The sequence below is a fragment of the Pavona decussata genome, unplaced genomic scaffold, assembly GCF_977016875.1.
Source record: "Pavona decussata unplaced genomic scaffold, jaPavDecu1.1 SCAFFOLD_416, whole genome shotgun sequence".
In the NCBI taxonomy this organism is placed as follows: Eukaryota; Metazoa; Cnidaria; class Anthozoa; order Scleractinia; family Agariciidae; genus Pavona; species Pavona decussata.
The window spans coordinates 1,025,001-1,047,463 of NW_028145778.1; the positions used below are offsets into that span (position 1 = coordinate 1,025,001).

Here is a 22,463-nt window from a genome sequence, read left to right on the forward strand (position 1 = left end):
ATAGCGACATGTTCACATGCATATTTCAGTTTGTAACTTTCGTATCGTTATTAACCGTGTGCTCGACTCAGTAGTTAAATTCATCACCTGTTCAGCCTCAAGAATTGCATCTCCGGACGTTTCTTCCTGGACAACAGCTGAGGGTTCCTTGGGGACAAATTCTGAAAGCATTAAAGGAATTGAATGTTTGTTACTGTCCCTCACTTGCCTGACTGTTGCATCTAACATAAATAAAAAAATTGTTGACTCCCCTTCATCATCGGGTGTACTTGATGTTTCTGAATCTGAACTGCACAGGTTTGCTTTTGATTGTCTAATCTCACTGCCAGAGGTTGCTGAATATCTTTTCCTTTCGTGTCTTTGAAAGGTTAACCGTGATACCACATATCCCTTAGCTTCATTGCTTTCCATGGTTTCTGTGGCTTCGAATTAATGTTGTAAAGGAAGACGTCAAGGGAAATAGCTGCTGAGCTGCTGATGGTAATTTCTCTGTCTTCTACTAATTCCAAGACAGTATAATAAGAACTAGGTACGGCTCTGCCACATGGTTCTTGTCATCCGATCGATCAGTAAGCGTAATTACATCCTTGACGTGAAAAGTTAACTAACTTATTGTTGATTCAAGATTACTTAAAGATCAAGTTACCTTTTAGAACATTAATTTCCAATTAAAGATATTGAAAGATATTATGACACTTTAAGTTTACTTTATTTCGAAATTAAAGATGGTAAAATCTAAGTGGCAGTTTTGGGAGTAAAAAAAGACCTAAATAAGACCTAAAGTTTGAAGGTATGAAAGTCCAATAAAAGGCCCATTAAAGACTCAGTAAAGATAGATTTTACCTTTTGGATATTTCATGTCACAATTAAAGACAATTAAAGATCAGCTAAACCTTTAGTTAAGCTTTAATTCTACACAAAAGACACCAAAATGTGTGTGTTCGTCCTGTGTATATCATGCCTGGTTTACGAGCCTATGCCCTATCCGGGTGCGACACTGTACCTACATACTTCGAGACTAGCAAAGGAACTGTCTTGAAGAATCTCATTGCTGCTCCCTGGTACTACTACTACCACTACTACTACCACTACTCTACCACTACTCTACCACTACTACCACCACTACCACCACTACCACCACTACCACCTCTACCACTTCTACCACTTCTACCACTACTACCACTACTACCACTACTTCCACTACTTCCACTACTACCACTACTACCACTACTACCACTACTACCGCTACTGCTACTGCTACTGCTACTGCTACTGCTACTGCTACTGCTACTGCTACTACTACTACTACTACTACTACTGATAATAGTAATAATAACAATCTTTATACAGGGAGCCCACATCACAAAAGTCATATTCAGTGGGGCCCTGTAGATTGAAAAAAAAAATACGTTAGGTTTTAAAAACTTACAAATGAGTTAAAGATTACAATTATTTAAAAGTAGAAAATACAAAGACATCAATAAGAAGTAAAAATTAGAAATAAGAATTAAAAAATAGCTAAAAACACACTCTTTGATACGTTGCTTAAAAATTAAAAAATAATTTATGTCTTTGAAAGACTGTTCTAAAAGGTTCCATTCCTTAATACCCTGGTAAAGGAATCTCTTCATTCCGTAGTTTATTCGTACGGGTGGAAGACGGAAATCATTCTTTCTCCGGGTGTTATAGGAATGGATGTCGCTGTTCTACAGAACTACAGAAGCTTTTGTAGAGAACGTGAAGAGGTCCCATCTTCAGACAGGCACTTGGAAAGCAGCACTGCCCTCGATCCACCTGCTCTTGATCCAGTGGAATATGGATATGTGAGACATGACAAGATGTTGCTTCCAACGACTCATTCTATGGTCAAGACACAGCTGCGGCACTTCTGGTCATTGGAGGGACTGCAATGGCATTCTACTTCCAGCAGTTATGTGACCTTGTGGGCGGTGTTCCACCAACACTTGCAGTTGGGGACCCTGTTTCAGGTAAATCAACTGCAGTGGAGTGCGCATTAGCACTTTTCAACCAGCGGGAATGCACTGGAGGTAATAACATTTTTATGTCACCAGTGAGAAGCCACACTTTACCAAGAAAATGTTTAAGATTTTGATTCAGCCAGGCTAAAGGCTGCTCAAACCTCAATTAAAAATGCTTTAATTCTTCAAGGCTTTCTTGGTTAAGCTTTAATTCTTCTAAATTGAAACTTACTTGGGATGTTTGTCAAACTTGACCTATCTCTTCCATAACTATACAATATAGGAACTTAGTTTGACATAAGGACGTATGTTATACGCTTGCTTGGAAGCGCCATATCATGCAGCAATGAAATGATTCTCTACAATCATTGTCATAATTTAAAAAGTTAAATTTAATTGTAGCTAAATTCATGTTACAACGTACAACATAATTTCTTATTCTGTGCTGCTAACTCCACCAGCCTTAAATTAATAAAATGTGTTTAATTAATTTATTATTGTTATAATTATTGTCATGCCGGAAGACAGTTGCTAAATGAATTGTGACACATTTATTTCAAAAAGAAAAATCAAACAGTACAGACAGAGTGGCAAACATTAACGTACACTGCTTCTACCAACTAACAATCCAACAATCTTTAATTCATAACCTCCAATTTGTAGCGGGCCCTGAGGCAATGCTTTTAGGAAGCCTTGTCAGCAGGACCATTCCCATGTGCTGGGACGACATGACCAAGGATGAATTGTTTATTTCAATTCAAGAAGTAGTTGAGCAGAGAGATCTGGATGTCAGAACAGAAGCAAACTTTTCTGTTCTTCCATTTTCAACAGGGAAGATAAGGAACTTGGTGATGGGCAAACAAGTCTGGGATTCAAAGGCGAAAAATATCATGCACAACATTCCACTCTGTTACAGTTGTTGTACCTGACAAAATAGTACTTGGCGGTTCAACATCACCTAAACTAAGATATTGACATATCTATACTCAAACTTTTCTATACTTTCTGGAAATTTAAGTTCATAGTACATGTAAGACCAATTACAGGCTAGCTATTATTATTATTATTATTATTATTATTATTATTATTATTATTATTATTATTATTATTTTCAATTTTAAAGGTTCTTAAATAAGTTAACAAGGTTAATTTATTTAACCTTTTTCATGGCTAATAGTTTTCAAATACTTTTTAACACTAAAGGTATTTTACATACACTGAATTGCAAAAACATTGAAACCTAAAAAGCATAAACCGTGAACCATGACACCCAATGGATATGTGGGTAGTGTTTAAACAATAACCTCATTTCCATAATCAATAATTTACCATTCTCATTCTTTGCAAGAAAGAATACAGTGATGACTTAATTCTTCCGAATAATTTTCTACCAAATATTGCTTAAGTTCAGTGACTGATTTGAACTTAGGCAAATCGCGATATCACTCAAATTGGCCCTTGTTGGCCAACTTGGACACTTTAAGGAAAGCTTGGACAGTTTCCATCATTCACCACGTGCAACTTATTTTGGTCCGGTCAACCGTCGCACGAGAATAGAATATTATGCAGATAAATTTAGTACAGTGATACCCATAAAGCCATTGGGTCTCATCATTCACGGTTTATGCTTTTTAGGTGTCAACGTTTTAGCAATCGAGTGTATACTCTTGGTTAAAATTTACGTTCTGTTAAGTCATGCAGGCCTAATTACCATTCTAAACACACTGTCCATTTAGCTGACTGTATGATATCATTTTTAAACTAAATTTGCTTTACATGTTATTGCTCTAGACACAAGGATGACTCAAAAACCTAGTCTTTGGGAGATAAAGTACTAACCTGCTTGTTCTTTATTTTTTTAATTTTTTGTTTTTAGATTTTGCAGCAAATGCAGTTATTTGATCTATTCTGGCCAGAAGTCATAAAACGCTTTGAGTCACAAATGGTCCCCAAGTACAAGGAGGTACTGATAGGTAACTGTGAGGAGATTGAAGGGGTAAAAGAAAGCCCTGTCGCTGATGATGAAGAATTTTGGGAACCCATGGAAAAGCTGTTTACGGATGTGATGTCACAGCCAGATGTAGTAATTGTAAGACAAGTACATTTCATTTTTAGCAATTGTTATTATCCAGTGTAAAACATCTGATTGAAACTATTACCAAAGAGCTTTCACGTGTAAATCATTAAAATCAAGTCAGACAACTTTAACCAAAAAGAAAATCAGTTACAGCAATGTTCCCAAACTATAAACATGACTCTTTCATGGTCACTGTCTATTATGAGTCTGTTTCCATGGGAAACAGATTTTTAGTCAGCTTGTTTAGAAAATGATGACTCATGAGCTAACATGGACCTAATGTTCATATTTTTAGGCCAAAATTTTTTAAAGCCAAATATAATACCAAAGGTTGCACACATGGGATTAATGTGAAAAGTATTGGATGCACAGGGAAAAGCAAGCGAATTGGGGATTCGTCCACCACATGCAACCACATCAGTAGGAGAAAAATTCCACAAATGCTGCTGGATATACTGGACAAAGGTAAAACGTCATGCTTAAAAAGGGGGCATGTTGTGTTGATATAGCCTAAGATTGCGTGACAAGCCAAAAGAGCGTCTGCGAGAGAGGCTAGTGTTGATACAGTGAAATAACAACTTGCTAATATATATACAGCTGGACAGACTTAATTCCCAAAATGGAAAAGAGGATTCTGGAAGAGAGAAGTGCTCATATGGTGCTTCTTGGACTTTTATAAGTGCGAAAGCAACCATTATTCGAAGACATGATTGTAATTAAAAATACAAAAAGATCACATTTTTTAAAACGTGTTTCAAGTACATCCACATTGCTTGACTTAATTGTTTCCCCTAGGATCTGATGATTTAAGTCTCCTGAATGACTAGATCTTACAGGAGATGGTAAGTGGAAAATGTTTGCAAGAGAGATCCATTGCACCTGACTGTTGCGAGTCAGTCTTGTGCATTTTTAGGTCTCTGTGCAGCTATGACTATTAAAAAGGTAAAAGATATCACAACTTAATGTTTTTTCCCATTTTACCTGTGAATAGAGGTCTTTCATTATAGAAGTGTATATAAGAGTTTTAGGATTTGTAGTACAGGTCTAAAAGTTGTGTGGCTCAATTATACTTGATTATTTGACACACAACCTTTGTCCAGTATACAACATAGATGTAAATAATTAAATAGAATTCATGTAAGACAGGAGATTCTTGACTGCCTCCCTCTCACTAGTGTCTAACTAAGAAAACTATATGGTTTACTTAAACGCTAGGCATTTCCACAATAGATATTTATGTTTAGTTATCTGTATAAATGTTTTTTTCAAAAACTTTAAATTAACGAAGTATTCATTTATGTAACAATAAAATCTTAAAAGGAAATGTGAAAATAAAGTTGTTGTTGTTGTCTTCTGCCTGGGTTACTGTGTACTTATTCAATATAAATTCCTCTACTTTCAGCTAATATTAAGAAGAGTCTACTCTGGCACTTTATCCAATGACCACTGCACCATGTGTCCAGACCGAAATGTCATAAATCACAGAAATGTTAGGGAAGAGCCACATGCTGCCTATCGAGCAGACAGAGATGTTTTGGTATTCGAGGTTACAGCACGTGTGGTGGCAGCTGCCTTTCATGTCCTTGCAATGGAAAGCAAGCAAGACAAACCAAAGCACTTCACCATCCCTGACAACCCAGCCAGTCAGAGCAGATTTAAGCACCTGCAGTTTTTTACATAAAACTGCTGCTAAGATTGAAGTGGTGGTTGATGAGACGATGATGAATGGTTCCCTACAAAATATGGTTTCAGTGCAAGAGAGACAGACAATTCTTAACCAACTAGAGATTAATGAAGATGGGCGTTTTCCTTGTCGATTTCCTGGCTGAAAAGCTTCGTTCAAGTACAATTGGAAGAGTCGAAGAAGACATGAGCTTGGTCATGATCCCCCAGTTGTCATTTCTGAGGACATTTACGATGCCACCACAGAGTCTGCAACTCTGCCAACTAAAGTTGCAGATGACATGTTCAATTACAATGCTGCACTCTTGTCTGAAGGGCTGTTGTTGTTAAACTTTCTTGATGCTGTATCAGAAGGACATGGCATGAGGATTATTAGGCAGTATAAATATCTGATGCTTTTGTGCAAGGCAGATGATCCTCACAGTGTTAAATATGCTCTTTAAAGTCTGTGTCAGTTAATTCCTGCCAATGGTTTAAGTGAGAAAGAAGCAGAAATTTTTATCTGAAATAGGACTGTCAACAGTCTGGTGGGATTGGGAAGAACATTCCTCATGACTTGGCAGTTGAGCACAGCAGCAACTACAACAAGCAAGGCTTTGGAAACCTAGGAGTGAACCTGATGGAGAAAACAGTCGCAAGAATTTGCCATGCGGAGAAGCCAGTAAGAAGTCTTATTGGCAAGGTGGACAAACGTCTCCAGCGCTTCATTCGTTCAGCAAAACATGTCCAGCGTTCACTAGTGGTAGACATTGACAAATTGATCAAAAAGCTCAGGGAAAATGTTTTCAGTTATCAAGAGAGACGAAGTTACAGACATTCTAAAGGATTTGAAAGAGATGCTCTGGCTGATTTGAACATGTCCAAGTGTTACACTTGGATAAATGATCATAAAAATAAATTCTCATCTGGTGTAAAGGCCAGATAAAGTCTGAGTATGGTAATTTATTATATTATTAGTGTAATAAAATAGTGTAATTATCAATTCAGATAAAGACGTTTGAGATGTTTACATGTTCAAGTGGCTGAACACAGCTGTTCTACATGCTTTGTAGTCTTTATTGCTGATGCAAAGTGGAACGCACACAAAAAGATTGCAATAAACAAACCTGATGCAGTTGATGATATATTCGTTTAACCCTTTAAACCCTACCATCAAGATTTGAATTCTCACTTGCTGCCCCTATTCATTTCCTACAGAAGTGGTGGGGAGAGGTTGTTTAAATATCCAGCAAATTCATATTGTGTGATCATGTGCATAATTCTCATAGCCACTATGTTTTACAAAGCATTGATATTACAAGGAGAAATTTCATGCTGATCACTCATAGGGCATAAAGGGTTAAAACAGGCTCTACGTGTGGTATAAAATGACAATCTAAATAATTGTAAGTTGAAACCCTTTCATAAAATGGTATGTCACAAGCAGTCAAGATGCAATCTAGCTACACTGTATTTTAGTGGTCTCTTCTAATCAACATGAGAACCCCTTAAATGCAATGCACGCATAGGTGGTGAAAAATTGACATTGAATATGCTGGCTTTCTCAGAAATGTGCATATTTGTCAAGAACCACTCACAAAAGTTTTGATTAACATTTGTCAGGGATACACTTCAGGAAACAAGGTGGATTATTGCAAAACAACTAAAATTTAACAGTGGAAATTTAAAGAACAATACTCCAGTTGTCCTTTAACAAAGGAGATCCAAAAAGTCGTGGGAAAAATATCACTGGAAGAGTTTTAACATGAGAGCATTGTTTAAGTGTTTGTTTCAGATAAATGATCGGCGTAATATAATTTATGTAGCAAGATTCTCAGCAAACATACAAAACCTGTTTTAATTAAAGGCAAGTTTATAGCACAGTTATTGGATTGTTTCTATGGAAATAAGACATATCAGAAGTATCAAAAGCTGTGTTCAGCCACACATGCTAAGCCAAAACCAATATTTAGTACCTGTAATCTTAAAGTGCCTATAACCCCAAAAATTGTTTTTGGCCCAAATAAATCTTTGTATTATACTGAGCAAAATGCCGCAAAAATTTTTGTTTTTGGTTGAAACCTCGATTTTGTATGAGCCTTCAAAGTCGGCAAAAATCACACTTATGAAAAAACATTACCGTGCCGCAGAATCAACCAAAACGGTCTCGGTCGAGTACATTTTGTGATGTCATTCCTGGAGATAGGTGACTCGCTTGGTTGCTCGTGAGCGTCAGTCGCCCGTGAGCGTTGTTGTGTAAAAATGCCAGAGACATGTGTTGCTTTTGGTTGTAGTAACGTTAGAGACAAGGACAAAGATATAAAGCCTCATCCGATACCTTTTTATGGAAGTGACGACCTACAGAAAAGAAAAAGGAGAAAGAAATGGGTCAATTGGATTCAATCCAAACGAGCACATTGTGTGCTCTGACCATTTCCTTGATGAGGACTATACAGCCAGGTATTCTGGCTTGACAGAGCAGAAAATGCAGCAACACCTGAGAAAAGATGAAGTTGGAATTTGCCTGTTCCCTTGCAAACACGCTTCTGGTGTTTGTAGTGAAGAGACACCAGCTGAAACTCAGCGAAGCAAAAGAAAGGTGAGATATTATGTGCAACGTGCATGTCAAAGTGAGCTGATGTTTATCGGGAATAAACGCCTTTCCTTTATATTCACCTACGTTTGCCAAGACTATACTCCTCCAAATGTAATTCCCTTTGTTTCTAGTATTTATTTCAGAGGAAGAAAGATGCGCTGGAAAATTTGGGTACCGATGTCGGCGAAAGTGACATTCAGACCGAACTGAAGCGTCGCCAAAAGAGCGTTAGAAAAAGATTGGCGCTACCTTCTGCCCCTCCACTTTCCACTGCAGAAGAATCAGTACCGGTTGTGGTGGGAGTAGTGGAAAAATCTGGCGATCCGATGGAAGCCATGGAAGATTTTCCCGTGCTTGAAGTTCCTGAACCATCCAAGAAATCATCAAAGAAATGTGCCAGTTGTTGCGTCTTTACCATGGAGAAAAGGAAGCTCTATAACTCTGTGAAAATGTTACCGTTGAAATTAAAAGACAGGACGAGAGAGCAGTCAATTTATGTGAACCTATTTCTTTAAAATACTATTTTTGTAGCCAGTATTTGAGTTTGCGCCATATTTCAAATAAATTATAATTGTAAAGAAAGTCCCTCCAAGTTGTAAATGCCGGTATTGCTTCTAAAAAGTGCTTATTTATATGCTATCATTATATCGATAGGCTTATATTATGCTTGATTAAATGTTGGTGAAAAGAGGTTATATCATTTCGTTTATTTTCTCTGTTATTGTGCACAAATTCTGCTTGGTAAACACCTCGTTTTGCCAGCTTAATCCTTCAAGTAACCAAAATGAAATATGTGTATGTTGTCGTTCAACTTTTGCTTTGGAAATTCATTTATTTTTTGTTCAATATACTCTACAAATATACTCAAGAAAAAAAATCATTCTTGCTACCAATCAATAATTTTCTATATCTAAATGTACATGCAATGTTCTTGTTATGCCTTCGTGTCATTTTGATGATTACACGCACCTTTCAGGAATGCAGTCTCAAGAGAACCTTAGCACAGAAGATGATGTTCATGAGAGTTCAGTTGGTGACAAGGTTACAGAGGAGCACAAGCCAGAAGAGAAAGAAGAAGAAATTGAGGAAAGCACGTATGAGGCAGAGGAGGAGCCTACCACAGAGACTACTGAAACTGAAACAGAGGATGAGGGGGACTTTGATAACACTCCCACTCAAAGGTACATTGTACGTCAGCTCAATTATCCAAAAGGCTTTTGAGTTCACAACCGTATAATAATAATACATTTTACATTGCATGGTTGTTCAACAATAATAAATTATTTATTGGATGTACATATGAAAAAAAAAAACATTATTAATGTCACAATGCATGCAAAATCAATTGTTGTTTACTGTACGGAGTAAGGAAATTAAATTTTTTAGTGAAAATTCAACTTCCAAATGAGACTACAATAATTTATAAATTTATGTCTACTAATCATAACAATTTATTGTGACAAACAAACTTGAATGACTTTCAGCATCACTTTCAGACCTTTAACATCTTTCAATATATTTTTTATAGGGTGTCTATGAGGGGCACAAATCTACGCACAGATCCAAAGCATATTGTCTTTCTCTCTCAGTTGCTCCTGTTGTTTGGCTGCTGCCATAGCTGCAAAGCAGATGACCCACAAGTTGACGAGAAACAGGTTGGAACCCAAGCTGTCGTAGCAAGCAACTGCACCAACCCCAAGTGTCCCAAGCCAAAGAACATCTGGCACAGCCAACCATTCCTGCCAGGAACAAAATTACCAGCTGGTAATTTCCTTTCTGCCTGGCAATTTTGCTATCTAGAGGATCTCCTTCCAAAGTGTTTACAGTCTTTTCCCATATGGGTCTTGGCTGCCTGTCCCTCAACACTTTCTTCAAATACCAGAGAGTGAGTACTAGCAAATTATATATTTATAAAAATATTGGTACCCAAGCTTGCCAAAAGCAGCTACATTGTACTAGGGGAAAAGTCACAGCCTACTCTATGATTGTGGCCTGCTACTCTGCCGTGTTATTCTTGATTAATGGAAAAATCAGCCACCTACTCCAAAACTTTGTGACAACCCTCTAAACCATACAGTCACACTTCCACAAGAAAAGTTCCCTGCCATTAAGTAATCACTGCTAAAAGTCAACCTGAACAAAATCACAATCCACCAAAGCAACATGTGACCAAAGTTTGATATACACATAGATGGGACCCGGTTTTATATCACGTTGTTGTAACTACGATTCATACTAATTAATTTTCTAATAATCAGTCTGTTTTTTTGTTGTTGTGGATTACAGAATATATTTTTATCTTAACCCAGAGTAATTACCACCTTATCTACTGAATATAGATTCAGTATGCAGCATCAATGTTTTGTTGTCTTCCACTTTTCTCTCCAAAGCAAGCTGTTCCCAACAATTTTGCTGTACTGGCAGAAGTACCAACAAAAGATGCTGGAGAAACTGAAGGCCATAAAAGATGGGATAATTATAGCAGGGGATGGTCGCCATGACAGCATGGGGCACAGTGCAAAATATGGTGCTTACACCATATTTTACTGTACCGTACCAATGATTCTGCACTTTTCTCTTATTCGGGTAAGTTCAGGTTTACATACATGCCTATGAGTACCAGGAAAACACCTTTTCAACCCAGGCTTCGCTCTTTAAATAATAGACTAAACAAAGGACTGCAGATATTCTTGGTTCCCACTAGCAGAACATAACAATCACAATCATAACCAAACATAAGATAACCCTGTTATGTTTGTTCATGATTATAACTAAGAAGCTGGCTTCCTCTTAAAGTTTGGTCATAAATATACTAGATAATGGTGTCCAGGAAGCTTGATATTTCATTTTAATACCTCTATTTGTTAACATTCATTTCTTTGGAAGCATTCCCTTAGATACCCCTATGGGATAAATGTGTAATGGCACTGTGAATAATATATTTTTATTTTCTTATATCTACAATATAATCAACAGAGAAACCAAGCTGAAAACAGTCCAGCAATGGAATTCATGGGTTTTAAATCCTGCATGGAGTTTCCGATTGGATACGCCATCCTTATTACAGCATTTGTCTCTGACCGACATGTGTCTATTGCGGCCTACAAGAGGAAGTCCTTGAAGAACATAATCCACTACTTTGACATATGGCATCTTAAGAAAAGTAAGCGTACTATAATGCAGGTGCCACTTTATATAATCAGTATCTAGAGTGAAATTGATCACAGCCTTTGTATACTGTTAGTGACATTGGCTAATTGGTTTTGGAAGACTGATTTCCTACTGGAATAATGTAGACAATCTATATGTTTCATAGAGCACCCTAAAAATTCACCAAAATGATGGTGAACTAATAATTTAGAGAACAAAATTTGTAATCTTTGGAGAAAACCAAACAGTGATATAGTGATTTATGGCATAAAAAACAGTGGTGACTCATTTTCTTCAAGGAAAAAATGATTTGATGTTGCTGATCCCTCAGTAGTCCGCATATTTTTTTTTCTGTTTATCTTTGCACTTTGTTTTACTTTTATTCGTTCCAAGATAAACGGAAAGTTCGATAATTTCGTTTGAAACAAAGATATTTCATTCAGGAAAATTGTTGTTCACTTTAAATTCGAACAATTTTTTTTGTTTTCTACAGCTGGCCGTGCTTGAGAGTGACTCTAAACTCAGCAAGCGATTTTTATCGTGAGAAATATCAATTCCTTTATACTGTTCTGCTCGCAGCTTGTAAACATATATACCTGAATATCGCTCTTACATTGTTTTCTTTTGCCCAATCACTGTGAATCTTTTTGTATAAATTATATAGCCTATCTGTAAGACTGTTGTGACCTTTCCCTCGCTTTTGCCATCCTCCATTGTACGATGCGCTGATACCCACATGCACACTTTCTTGCTGTTCTTTGCTCACCGTTTCCCACTATTGAAACATTTGCCCGGCCACTGGCTCTTTTCCTTTTCCACTGCCTGCCCACATGGATCTTTCATCACTTTTTCAAACACCGGTCCGATTTCGCGTTCTCTGGCTTTCAGCATGTTCTCGGAAACAGCAGGGAGGCAAACGAAGAGGCATTCCAGACACACTGCATCCACTGTCAAGCTGATTTGCAAGCAAACTCAGCTCAATGATGCATCTCCCAGTTACCAGGAATTCACAAACAGGGGATTCATTTGGACCTTTACCACTTTTGCTTAATCGTTTTCTCTCTAGGCATAAACTTTTCGTTCTAACATTATCCAACATTTTTTGAAAGCGACCATTTTTATGCCTGGCGAGATTTCCCTCACTGATAGAAGGCACCATTTTGCCAGTGTTGCTAATTACGCACGCAAGATTACACCACTTTTGTGATGTTATGTGTAGTACAGGATGCGCAGTGCAATACTGAGGAATCACCATAAAATGCCGCGCAGTTCATATAATTGACTCTTTTAACTTATTAACCTTCCTTTAGAGATTTCATTTGTTAACTTATAACAACGAAAAAAAAGTAAAACAATATAAATTAGTTTAGAATTATTTCAGAATTTAAAGTATAGAAATGCCGGAATTGTAACTGCGATCATGCAGCGGGTTTTTGTGTTTTCAACTGCTTCCCGAAAGATGTTTGCGGTAACATCGGTACACCATCTACATTTTGTTTCCTTCCCCGCCCCTCCCCCCCCCCCCACTTCTACTTTTTTGCTCCTTTTTGTCCAATGCCTTGGCAACTCTTTAGTGCTTAAAGGAAACGGAAATGAGTGCTACGCAGGTTATTAAGTGGTTTGTTTTTAATGCATCTGCTGATTGGTTGGAAACCTTCAGCTTATTCGTCAACATATCTTGTCTGTCCTGTGTTTGCCTTTCTTGATGCTCCTCCAGACATTTCTGCGCCCTGACAAATTAATTACACCTGATGTTAAACATTTTGCACAATAGTCTATTATACAGATGTGATTTTGTGCCTGGGGAAATTTTTATGCCAAGGGATATCAGTGCTTCATTAAATTTCCTATTTATGCCACTGCCACTTAACACTTGTTGTTTCGCAACATGTAACAGCCAATTTAGTTATTTGTTTAAAAAAATCGTGAAGCAATAGTAACATAGGCGATGGAAAATTTCAGTTGCTATTTTCTTCCCCTGAAAATGCGTTGGAGGACTGGACTGGGAAGAATGTTCAGGGCTAGGAAAATCAAGGCTAATCAAACCTAAGGTTGAAACCATTTAAACCTGAATACCTTTTTAATTACATCAACAGCCTACAAGAGTACTCAGGCCACCATAAAGAAGAGTCTTTGCCTTCAATCACACGCCCTTTCAATATTTGTCAGTCTGGACAGACTCAATTTGCGTTTTGTTTTTGTTAAAAAAATGAATTTGGTTTTTGAGAAAGGTAAACAGTGCCCCAAAACTATCATTTTCTGCAACACCTTGAATGAAATTGCACAAGTGGTCAATTACTTAACGATGAAACTTGGTGATGCTGTTTATTCTGGTAGTAAAAACTGTTTGATTGGCATCTACCACTATCATTTATGGTCAGCATGTAAAGAAAGATTGGTTGCATCACTGAAAGGAGGTGGCATTTAGCGAATTTTAATCGCTAAAAGTGCCCTTAGTATAGGAGTTAACTTCCTGGACATACAATATGTTGTAAACTGGGGTCCAGCACGGTCTATTCTGGACCAGACACAAGAAGCACGAAGAGCTGGAATGGATGGATTACTATCTGATGTTGTGATCGTATATCATGGACAACAACTTGCTTATTGTAAAAAGGAAGTGAAAGAGTTTGTGTGTGCTTCAAGTTACTTTAGAGTAGCTGCTTTCCAATCACTAGACAGCTCTATGCAACTACTGAATCCACTCCATGACTGCTGTAATTTACTGCAGCTCAATTGTCAATGTGCCGGCAGCAAGTGCAATGCAGAAATGTTACCCTTTGAGATAATAAGTGACAGTTCTGAGGTTGAGCATCCTCAAAAGAGAACAGATGGCATGTTAAGATGGCATTGATGGACGTTCTCAGTCAATCAAGTGAAGATTGCTCACTTGATAGCACTTCAACACATGGTTTTTTACCACAACTGGTGGATGACATTTCAGAAACGTGTGACACAATTTTCACTGTCAAGGACAAAACAGAAAATTTTCCCATATTTTCCCTCAAGGATGCTCTCACCATCGTGGAGGTGATTCAGGAAATTTTTTTAGACGTTCCCAATTTTGAGGAGACCATGGCTTTTTTTTGACAACAAGGAACAATTTCCATGTTTATCACCTATATAGATTTAAGTAACTTTAACTTTAATTTTGATTTTTCAGACTCTTATGACAGTGACAACAGTATTTGACATGTTCACTGTAGTCTGTAGCTAAAATGTTTTATTTCTAGTGCTATTCCTTTCCATTCTTTTACTTACACAATAAACCCTGAAACACTACCAGTACTTAAACTGGATTGTGCATGCTTCTTCACCGAATTGCGTATCCCTGTCGCCTCAGCGACATGATTGCACGGTTTGAACGACCTGTACCCCTTATCAGCATGATCACCAAAGAAGTTATGACTTTTATTTACGACAATCACCATCAGAGACTAACTCAGTGGAATCAATTCTTGTTAAGCCCTGCATCTCTGCAAGAGTACGCAAATCCAATTCACCGTGCTGGCGCTGCTCTCGACAATTGTTTCGGTTTTATTGACAGAACAGTGCATCGTCCAGGAAAAGACCAAAGGCTAGTGTACAATGGACATAAAAGGGTGCATGCCCTCAAATTCCAGTCTGTGAGTTTGCCAAATGGAATCATTGCCAATCTGTTTGGTCCAGTAGGTATGAGCTAATTTGTATTCCATATCTTAGCTACCTGTTGTAGCTACACCACTCCCCATTTGTAAACAACAATAAATTTAAGTTTGAACTACGTCCGTTTTAGTCAAGTCTGGCCCAGACTAATGACAAAGATGACTTTGTAACAGACTAGAAAGCCACTGCTTGAAGAACATTTGCAGTCTACATAATATACTCTCAGAGAAACTAGATTGTTGGGTCCCTTTCAAGGCAGCTAAGGTTATAGGGGTTTATCTTTTGTAGCATTTGACCCATTTGACACATATTCATCTTCGTATAAGTTTTTTTATTTTCAGAAGGGAAGATGCATGATGCTGCTAGGTTGGCAGAGTCAGGTTTTCTTCGTGACTTAAACACCTATGCATTCTCACCACTCGGCATTCCTCTTTGCATATATGGTGATCCAGCGTATCCATTGAAGATACATTTGCCAGCTCCATTTAGGAATACAGCAAGGCTCACTCAACAAATGGAGTTATTTAATATGTCAATGAGTAAAGTGCAAATGTCGGTTGAGTGGATTTTTGGAGATATGAGTGCTGTGGGGGAAATGTACATTGTTGGTGCCATTTTATGGAACTGTTTTACGTGTCTATATGGGAACCCAACAGCTGAGTATTTTGATGTTCAACGTCCAGTTTTGGAAGACTACTTTCGCTAACTATTCGAAGTGTTTTACTTTTGTTACACTTCATCTCGTGCATGCCAATCTTTGGCGCTGTTCATGATTATATTGTATTTTGCTATTGTTTTCTGTTAATGCTAATGATAATATTATCCTGATAAATGTAAAGATTGAAAAGCTTTAGAGAGACCAAAGCAATAAATATATTATTGTAAATAATTTCATTTCATTGACATGTATATAATGTATATAATTTTGTTGGTGAATAATAATCATTGTTTTTCATATACATAGACCGAATAAGATCTAGAAGAAATGATGGAATTAAGAAAGAAACTAATTTAAGGGCGGTGCCTACTATTGTTACTGCGCATACGTTCTGCGCATCTCGAGATACTCGGGTTTCCTATGGGTGGTACCTACTAATACAGGGACATTTTTGCGTGGTTTAAAACTATACAGAGAAAGCTGAACTAAGCAAATGCTTTTGGTATCTCAAAAGAAAATTGGGGGTAGCCATGCACTTTTCAGGGATAATTAAGCTTCGAGTTAGGAAAAAATCCCATACATTGCTTTATATTTTGGCGCTTTTTAGAGATATTATTGCTTAGATATCTCTGAAAAAAGGACTGTTACCCCCAATTTTCTTTTTGGATTCCAATAGCCCTTGCTAAGATGTGCTTTTCCCGCATAGTCATAAACCGCACAAAAATACTTCGCTATTAGTAGGCACGGTCCTTAACAGTTACAAAAGAAGCCACAGTAGCTCCAGATTTGTATCTGTGGTCTTTTTTTTAATAAAAGAAGAGTGTTTTTGTTTCTATATTTATTTAGTAGACCATGATTTCAATCACTTGTGCTAATTGTGGAATGAGAGATGATATTTTAGCCTGAACCTGGTGTATGCAGCTTGTTAGCTATAAATACATGTATCTGCCATATGATAATTTTTTTTATTGAACAGGCGTTCATGAAATAATTAGATAGTTCACTCAAGCACCTGAAATTAACAATATTTATTGCCATCAAAAAGAGAATTTCACAAAGGCATTAAATTTATAATTATGTAACAACTTTTGAGACTAAGTGTTTGTGCTAAATTTGTACTTAGACGTGATTTGGGCATATTTAATGGTTCAAAATACATCATCTTAAAATGTTGTCATTTATGTTCCAAAATTTACCATAATTTAAATCATCAAATGACTGGCTATTAATTAGCGCAGGAACATCATACATTTGATAAACTATTTTTGGTCTAGTCTCTCAAAAAGCTTGAAAAAAAGTTCAGCCTGCTGCTGTTGCTGGAACAGCATTGAAAATGCTTGCATTTGTTGCTGTTACTGCTGTTGCAATACTTGCAACATGTCATTGTGCTTTTTTGCCTCTAGCTCAACCTGAGCCTTCCTCAGCTCACAATCTGCTGCCCTTGCTTCCATTTCCTTTTCGCTTTTTTCCCGCAGGAAGGCTACTGTGTCACTTCCAGCTGAGCGTCCTCTCTTTGGTTCTTTGTTGGAATTTTCTTTTCCATCCTCTTTTCTTCTCTTTGTGGCCCCCAAACTTTCCATGGCCACCTTCCTCACCTCTTCAGCCTTCTCTCTTTCTACTAAGTCGTCTTTCTTATTCAGGTTGTTTCAAGTGCTTCTTCTAGCTCTGACCTTGTGGGAGAAATACCACTGGCCTTCTCTTCATTTTTTTATTTTCAGACGTATTCTGTCTGCAAGGAGGATATATCTGTAACACAAAGTAAAGGTTTCTTTTTAGTTCTACAAAGCTTCCTCCACCAGATAAGAAGCAATCTCACTGTCTATGCAAATTAAGTTGTTTGTGTGGCACAGCTAGGGTATTTTAATTTAAGTACATTGTCATTATATTAATTGATTGTTTACTTTTTGGGTAGGGTTTTCACTTTTTAGCATTTTAATACAAATATTTGTCCTAAAATGTGAAAGTTGCTTTAGTGGACATACCTTGCTCTCTGCCCTTTTGTCCACTCGGAATGGGACATCTATGTCCCTTACCAACACAGCGGGCTTCAGCAATAGCTTCCCACTTTGCACTGCATTGAATTGTGCCCTTCTTAATGGCTGTTAAAGGGTCAGTGGTAATCACTTCTCTGCATAACAAAATGTCATGCTTTTCTGAACATACCATATATTTCCTTTTAAAACTACAGGAAAAATCAAACAAACGTTTTATTCTATGCCAGATAATCATAGTAACCTGGCCCAGATTAAAAAAATAAATTATGTTGTTGCACATTGTACAAGTTATTTGTACAATGTGCAACAACAACAACAACAGTAACAACAATGTTTATTTTAACTGTAACTTAAATGAATAAGTACACATAATACAGTCAATCCTCCCGTAAGCAACCACCCAAAATGCCAAGATTTAGTGGTCGCTTACTGGAGGTGGTCGCTTATAACGACATTCGAACTAGAGGGGGTCTCTTCTGGGAACAGGTCTGACATATCTACTTATTCGAAGAGAATTTATCGCATACATTTTCCTATTTACAATATGAGCAGTGGTCACTAAAAATCCCTTGTAAATTCGAAAGGTGGTCATGGTTGCTTACAAAAGGTGGTTGTTGACAAGAGGTTCCTACTATAGTGCTTTGACTGGGGAAAATTTGGTGTTTTGGATAAGTGGTCGCTTATGGGAGGTGGTCGCACATGGAAGTTTGACAATCTATAAATACACACAGTAACTAGACACCCAAAACAACTACACAGCTAAAAATACAAAGTAAGGAAAGATGCTTAATACTAAAATTGACTAAAACGTTAATTTGCATGCTACAATTACAGAACAAAAACATTGAGGATACACACACAAGTATAGAATAAGGTAAATAAGTACATAAATTTATAGATAGATAACACAACAGAAATAACAAAATATCCCAAATATTAGTTTAAAAAAGAATAGAAATGTATGGAAAGTTCAAAACACGACTGGACGCTTTCCGGCACAGCTACATCCCTTCAACCGTGATAAGGCCTATTTTTGCGGTAGCAATTCCCAAGGAGCGAAAGTAATGAAAAATTATCAGATGGCGACCAAACTTTAAATTAACTAAAAACCAGCCGAAAAAAAACACAAGAAGTTGTTTTGAGCATTTAGCCGGTAGGTTACATAACTCTGCAGTTACATAATGACCAAGAAATATGCAAGAACTGTCAGAAATTAAAATAGTCAAGTTACAATTACAATGGTTTCCTTCACCTTTAAAAGCTACATCGTTCGTGTAAATGGAGATGACCATTACAAAAGCGGAATGATAACTAGTCAACTTTCAAAAGCCAAAACATAGGAAAAATGAAGCAAACTTTGGAGGACAACCGCTCTTCATGGATGAGTTCTCCACCATTTCGCCACGGCTAGAATGTAAGCAAATGGTGAGCGTTGGTTTTCGACGCAATAATTAAGTTAAATGGATTTATGTTGACAAATTAACATTCGTTTACTTTTTTATCGGTTACCTTTAGTTTTTTTTCCTACCTTTTGAAAACTTTGTGTCGCAAAAATGACCATGGTTTCGACGAAACGGGACTTGATAAAGTTTGTCTTCGGGGACGTCAACAAGACGAGAGGCGATAATGGTAACCAGGGCAACAAGAGTTAATTATGCAGACTTGTACTTCCAGAGGAGGTCCGTGTCATAGATTTGTCCGGTGCTTAAGGTCCCTATTTATTATTTCGCCTTGGGATTCAGGGCCCCATACACCTGCATACCCTTGTGCATGAGACTTGTTATTTTAATGTTTTGGCTTTGCGCTTTGATTCTGAGTATTTTGAATAGCACATTATTTTACTAAAGTATACAATATGTTGGAAAATATAATGATTGTAAATGACTAAACTGATCTTCAATCAGTTAATCCATTAATTTTTAAAAATTCTGGAATGAGGTAAACCAAATTTGCCTTTTATAAGTATTAACCTCATGTTGATTGAGGTAGTGGCACTGGCTGTGTAGTCTGGTATTCCCTTCTAAAGGAATATGTAAGGTCCATTTTTCGCATGACCAAGGAATATCTTTTGTCATTTTTCTTTGCTTCCTGTTGCATCCAATTGACGTGCTTGTCATGGGAGGCTTGATCCTCCCCCTCAATATGTGGAGGATTCCATTTTACTATGCCCTCCGCAGTCCTTTCTCGGGTTTTGGCTGCTCCAGGCAGCCATCTGGATTTTTTCTCTTGCGAGACATAACAACTGGGTCTGGAACATTTCCCCGACATTCATTTTTACATTCATTGGAAAGTATTCTATATCAGCTTTCCTGTTTTCAAAAGAGAATATTGAGATCAATTAGTATAATATCATTTTTAATAAATTTACATTATTCATTTATAGTGTTCTTGAAACATTCAAGTTAATAAAGATCAAGATACAAAGATTAACGTTACCTTTACAGTTCTTTAAGAGAACATGGCTTGTATTTATTTTACATGCAAGTCTCAGGACTTGCATGTAAAATCAAAAGAGTGGTCATATGTGGAATATAAAATACTATACAGCTTGAAACTTCTATCCACTTTAAGATTTCAGGTAACGCACATCTTAATCTACTGACTGTGTTGGGGTTGTAATGTCTCTGAAAAAAAAAAAGAAGTTTACTCATATGGTGTATTGGCGGATTGCATCATATAAGGCCTGTATGAATTTGCTCCGTGTCTTCTTTTTCATGTACAACCTCTTCTCTAAAGTCTCCATCACAAGTGGTGGGAATGACTTAGGTAGCTCAAGTTAATTGGCCAGTTCTTCTTTGCTACCTTTATTGGAGGTTTTGCCTCTGGGCTGAGGGATCAATCATGTGTGATATTGTTATTTTTACTAATACCAGAAACATAGGCTAGGTTAGATGGAAATGTGAGATCATGATCACCTTAAGAAAGTCCATTATAATTAGCACAGGTTTTCCTTTAGTAATGTGCTACTTGGAGATCACTAGCTATTCTGAGTTAAAAAGAAAAATAAAAGACATTAATGATAAAACAAAGGGGAAACGGAGAATGACCTCTTTTTGCACTTAACACAAACCCCCAACTCTAACCGAGTCAAACAAGTGGCTACTTCAAATCTTAACGACAGCCCTGATATGACACAATCCTTGACCATTCAGAGCGTGCGCATCTCTATAATCACCTGAGCAATTGAACTAGAAATAAAGAGTTGTTAATTTTGCGGTCACAGTGGGGTTAAAGGCAGTCAGAAATTTCAGCAGCCATCACCAGGGGTTAACAGTGTTACAGACATTTTCCTGAGTTCATCAGATGTACATCTTTCATTGTATAGTGCTAAACACTTTGTGCATATTTCTTTCAGATTTTTGTCCTTGATCAGTTTGTTAACCCTATAGAATACAACTCCGATTGAATATACATCACTTTTAGCTTTGCCAAAGTCCACCAAAATAGGGGAGTAAATGATTTCTTCGTTTTCTTCTTTGACCATCACAATGTTGTCAGATTTTATGTCATTGTGCTAAATCTTCTTATTGTGAATATATCTCAGTGCATCAGAGCTGTACCACTGCATTAAACTAATTTGAAGTTTTCAGTAGCACAGAGGGAGGCTGAAAACAGTCTTCTAAGTCAATGCTTTTCCTGCTACTTCATAGAATTGCAACACCATAAGACAAAGTTTTTCCTTACATGAAATTCCAAACAGAACTGGACGATTTTCGTGGTTCAATGAGTTAACGATTTTTGCCTCGTGTTCATGGTCATCAGTACCAATACGAAAAACACTATGTTTGTAGTTGCGGCAAGAACTGTGACTGTTGTCAACAGTGCAAGCTTGAAAATGATTTGTTTTTATTCAAAATCTTTCTTTTGAATTATCTGGCATTCTTTCTATAAGCCCGTATATGATAAAATCAAGAGCAGCCTCTCTCCCATAAGCATAATATGTATGGCCATTGATGGTATTGTTCCTCAGCCACCTCCACAAGTTCATTTTGCTATCATGAAATTTTTCATTTTCCCTTAACACAAACGAATCAAGCAGTTGTGTAAGGCCTTCTCCTAAATTGCTATTTGATGGGCAATTTTATTGACGTTTGAATGCATGATAAGTTACTTCAAGAAAAGTGTCTTGATGGCAACTATTATGTATGCCATTAGAGCCATACTTGTAAGACTGGTAAGATGTTTGTTTCGAGGCTGAGGCATTACTTTTCCTTTTTATCCGTACCTAACATGGATTAACTTTACACCTCCATTCATCCTCTTTACTTCCCTTCAATTTCGCAGTTAATGTTTTTGGTTTGAGTGGCTGTCATCAGATCTACAGACAGTATGGCACATGTAGAAGTGACGTCATGCAAGTGTGCCAGGCATCCCCAGTACTGAGTTTTTTTGCCATGCATCTCCAACTCTAGTTTTGCAAAAATTTCTTGCGTTACCATTTCGAGGTTAAACTCACATTGGCTACCCTTCCACAGGCAACCTGATGGCTGAGAAAATAACAGCCAAAAGTTGCAGAAATAATTAAGCACGTTGAACGTGCAAAGTATGGCCTTGACTCTTAGGCTCTGTAAGAGTGGCTACAGGTGCGATTTTCAACGACCGCTGGCAACGCATCTTTTTCTGAAAATTGCATGGTCCTTGCCAGTATAAAGTTTCCTATTGAGCCACCGCTTTAGAGGCTAGTGGGAAAGAAGTTACATCC

General features: G+C 37.3%; 3 protein-coding genes and 1 pseudogene across 3 annotated transcripts in view; 2 read left to right on the forward strand and 2 right to left on the reverse strand.

The window, feature by feature from the left end:
• LOC146450954 (uncharacterized) overlaps positions 1 to 411 on the reverse strand; it is a gene marked incomplete at its 3' end in the record, with an annotated part of 2,379 nt that extends 1,968 nt beyond the window's left edge. The window contains exon 1 of the mRNA XM_085099841.1: positions 88 to 411. Within this exon, the coding sequence (XP_084955967.1) occupies positions 88 to 411 (324 nt within the window). The remainder of the gene's footprint in view (positions 1 to 87) is intronic.
• A 133-nt stretch (positions 412 to 544) lies between these two features.
• Positions 545 to 6,664, forward strand: LOC146450955 (uncharacterized). The gene is made up of 8 exons (XM_085099842.1): positions 545 to 569; positions 1,839 to 2,048; positions 2,643 to 2,827; positions 3,856 to 4,112; positions 4,352 to 4,521; positions 4,970 to 4,998; positions 5,459 to 5,593; positions 6,251 to 6,664. Exons 1-8 carry the CDS (start codon positions 545 to 547, stop codon positions 6,662 to 6,664), a joined length of 1,425 nt encoding a protein of 474 aa, XP_084955968.1.
• A 2,778-nt stretch (positions 6,665 to 9,442) lies between these two features.
• LOC146450956 (uncharacterized) lies at positions 9,443 to 12,008 on the forward strand. Its single transcript, XM_085099843.1, has 5 exons — positions 9,443 to 9,495; positions 9,843 to 10,199; positions 10,709 to 10,900; positions 11,291 to 11,497; positions 11,958 to 12,008. The coding sequence occupies exons 2-5, from the start codon at positions 10,152 to 10,154 to the stop codon at positions 12,006 to 12,008; spliced, it is 498 nt and encodes a 165-aa protein (XP_084955969.1). The 5' UTR covers positions 9,443 to 9,495; positions 9,843 to 10,151.
• Positions 12,009 to 17,041: 5,033 nt separating this feature from the next.
• Positions 17,042 to 19,158, reverse strand: LOC146450957 (uncharacterized; annotated as a pseudogene).
• Between the last annotated feature and the right edge of the window lie 3,305 nt (positions 19,159 to 22,463).

Coding starts and splice junctions, on each gene's coding strand:
- LOC146450955 (XM_085099842.1), top strand. CDS start 545: ATGGTTCTTGTCATCCGATCGATCA. Junction 2,049..2,642: donor CCAGCGGGAATGCACTGGAG/GTAATAACATTT, acceptor TCCAATTTGTAG/CGGGCCCTGAGGCAATGCTT. Junction 2,828..3,855: donor CAGGGAAGATAAGGAACTTG/GTGATGGGCAAA, acceptor TTTTGTTTTTAG/ATTTTGCAGCAAATGCAGTT.
- LOC146450956 (XM_085099843.1), top strand. CDS start 10,152: ATGGGTCTTGGCTGCCTGTCCCTCAACACTTTCTTCAAATACCAGAGA. Junction 10,200..10,708: donor CTTTCTTCAAATACCAGAGA/GTGAGTACTAGC, acceptor CTCCAAAGCAAG/CTGTTCCCAACAATTTTGCT. Junction 10,901..11,290: donor TGCACTTTTCTCTTATTCGG/GTAAGTTCAGGT, acceptor TATAATCAACAG/AGAAACCAAGCTGAAAACAG.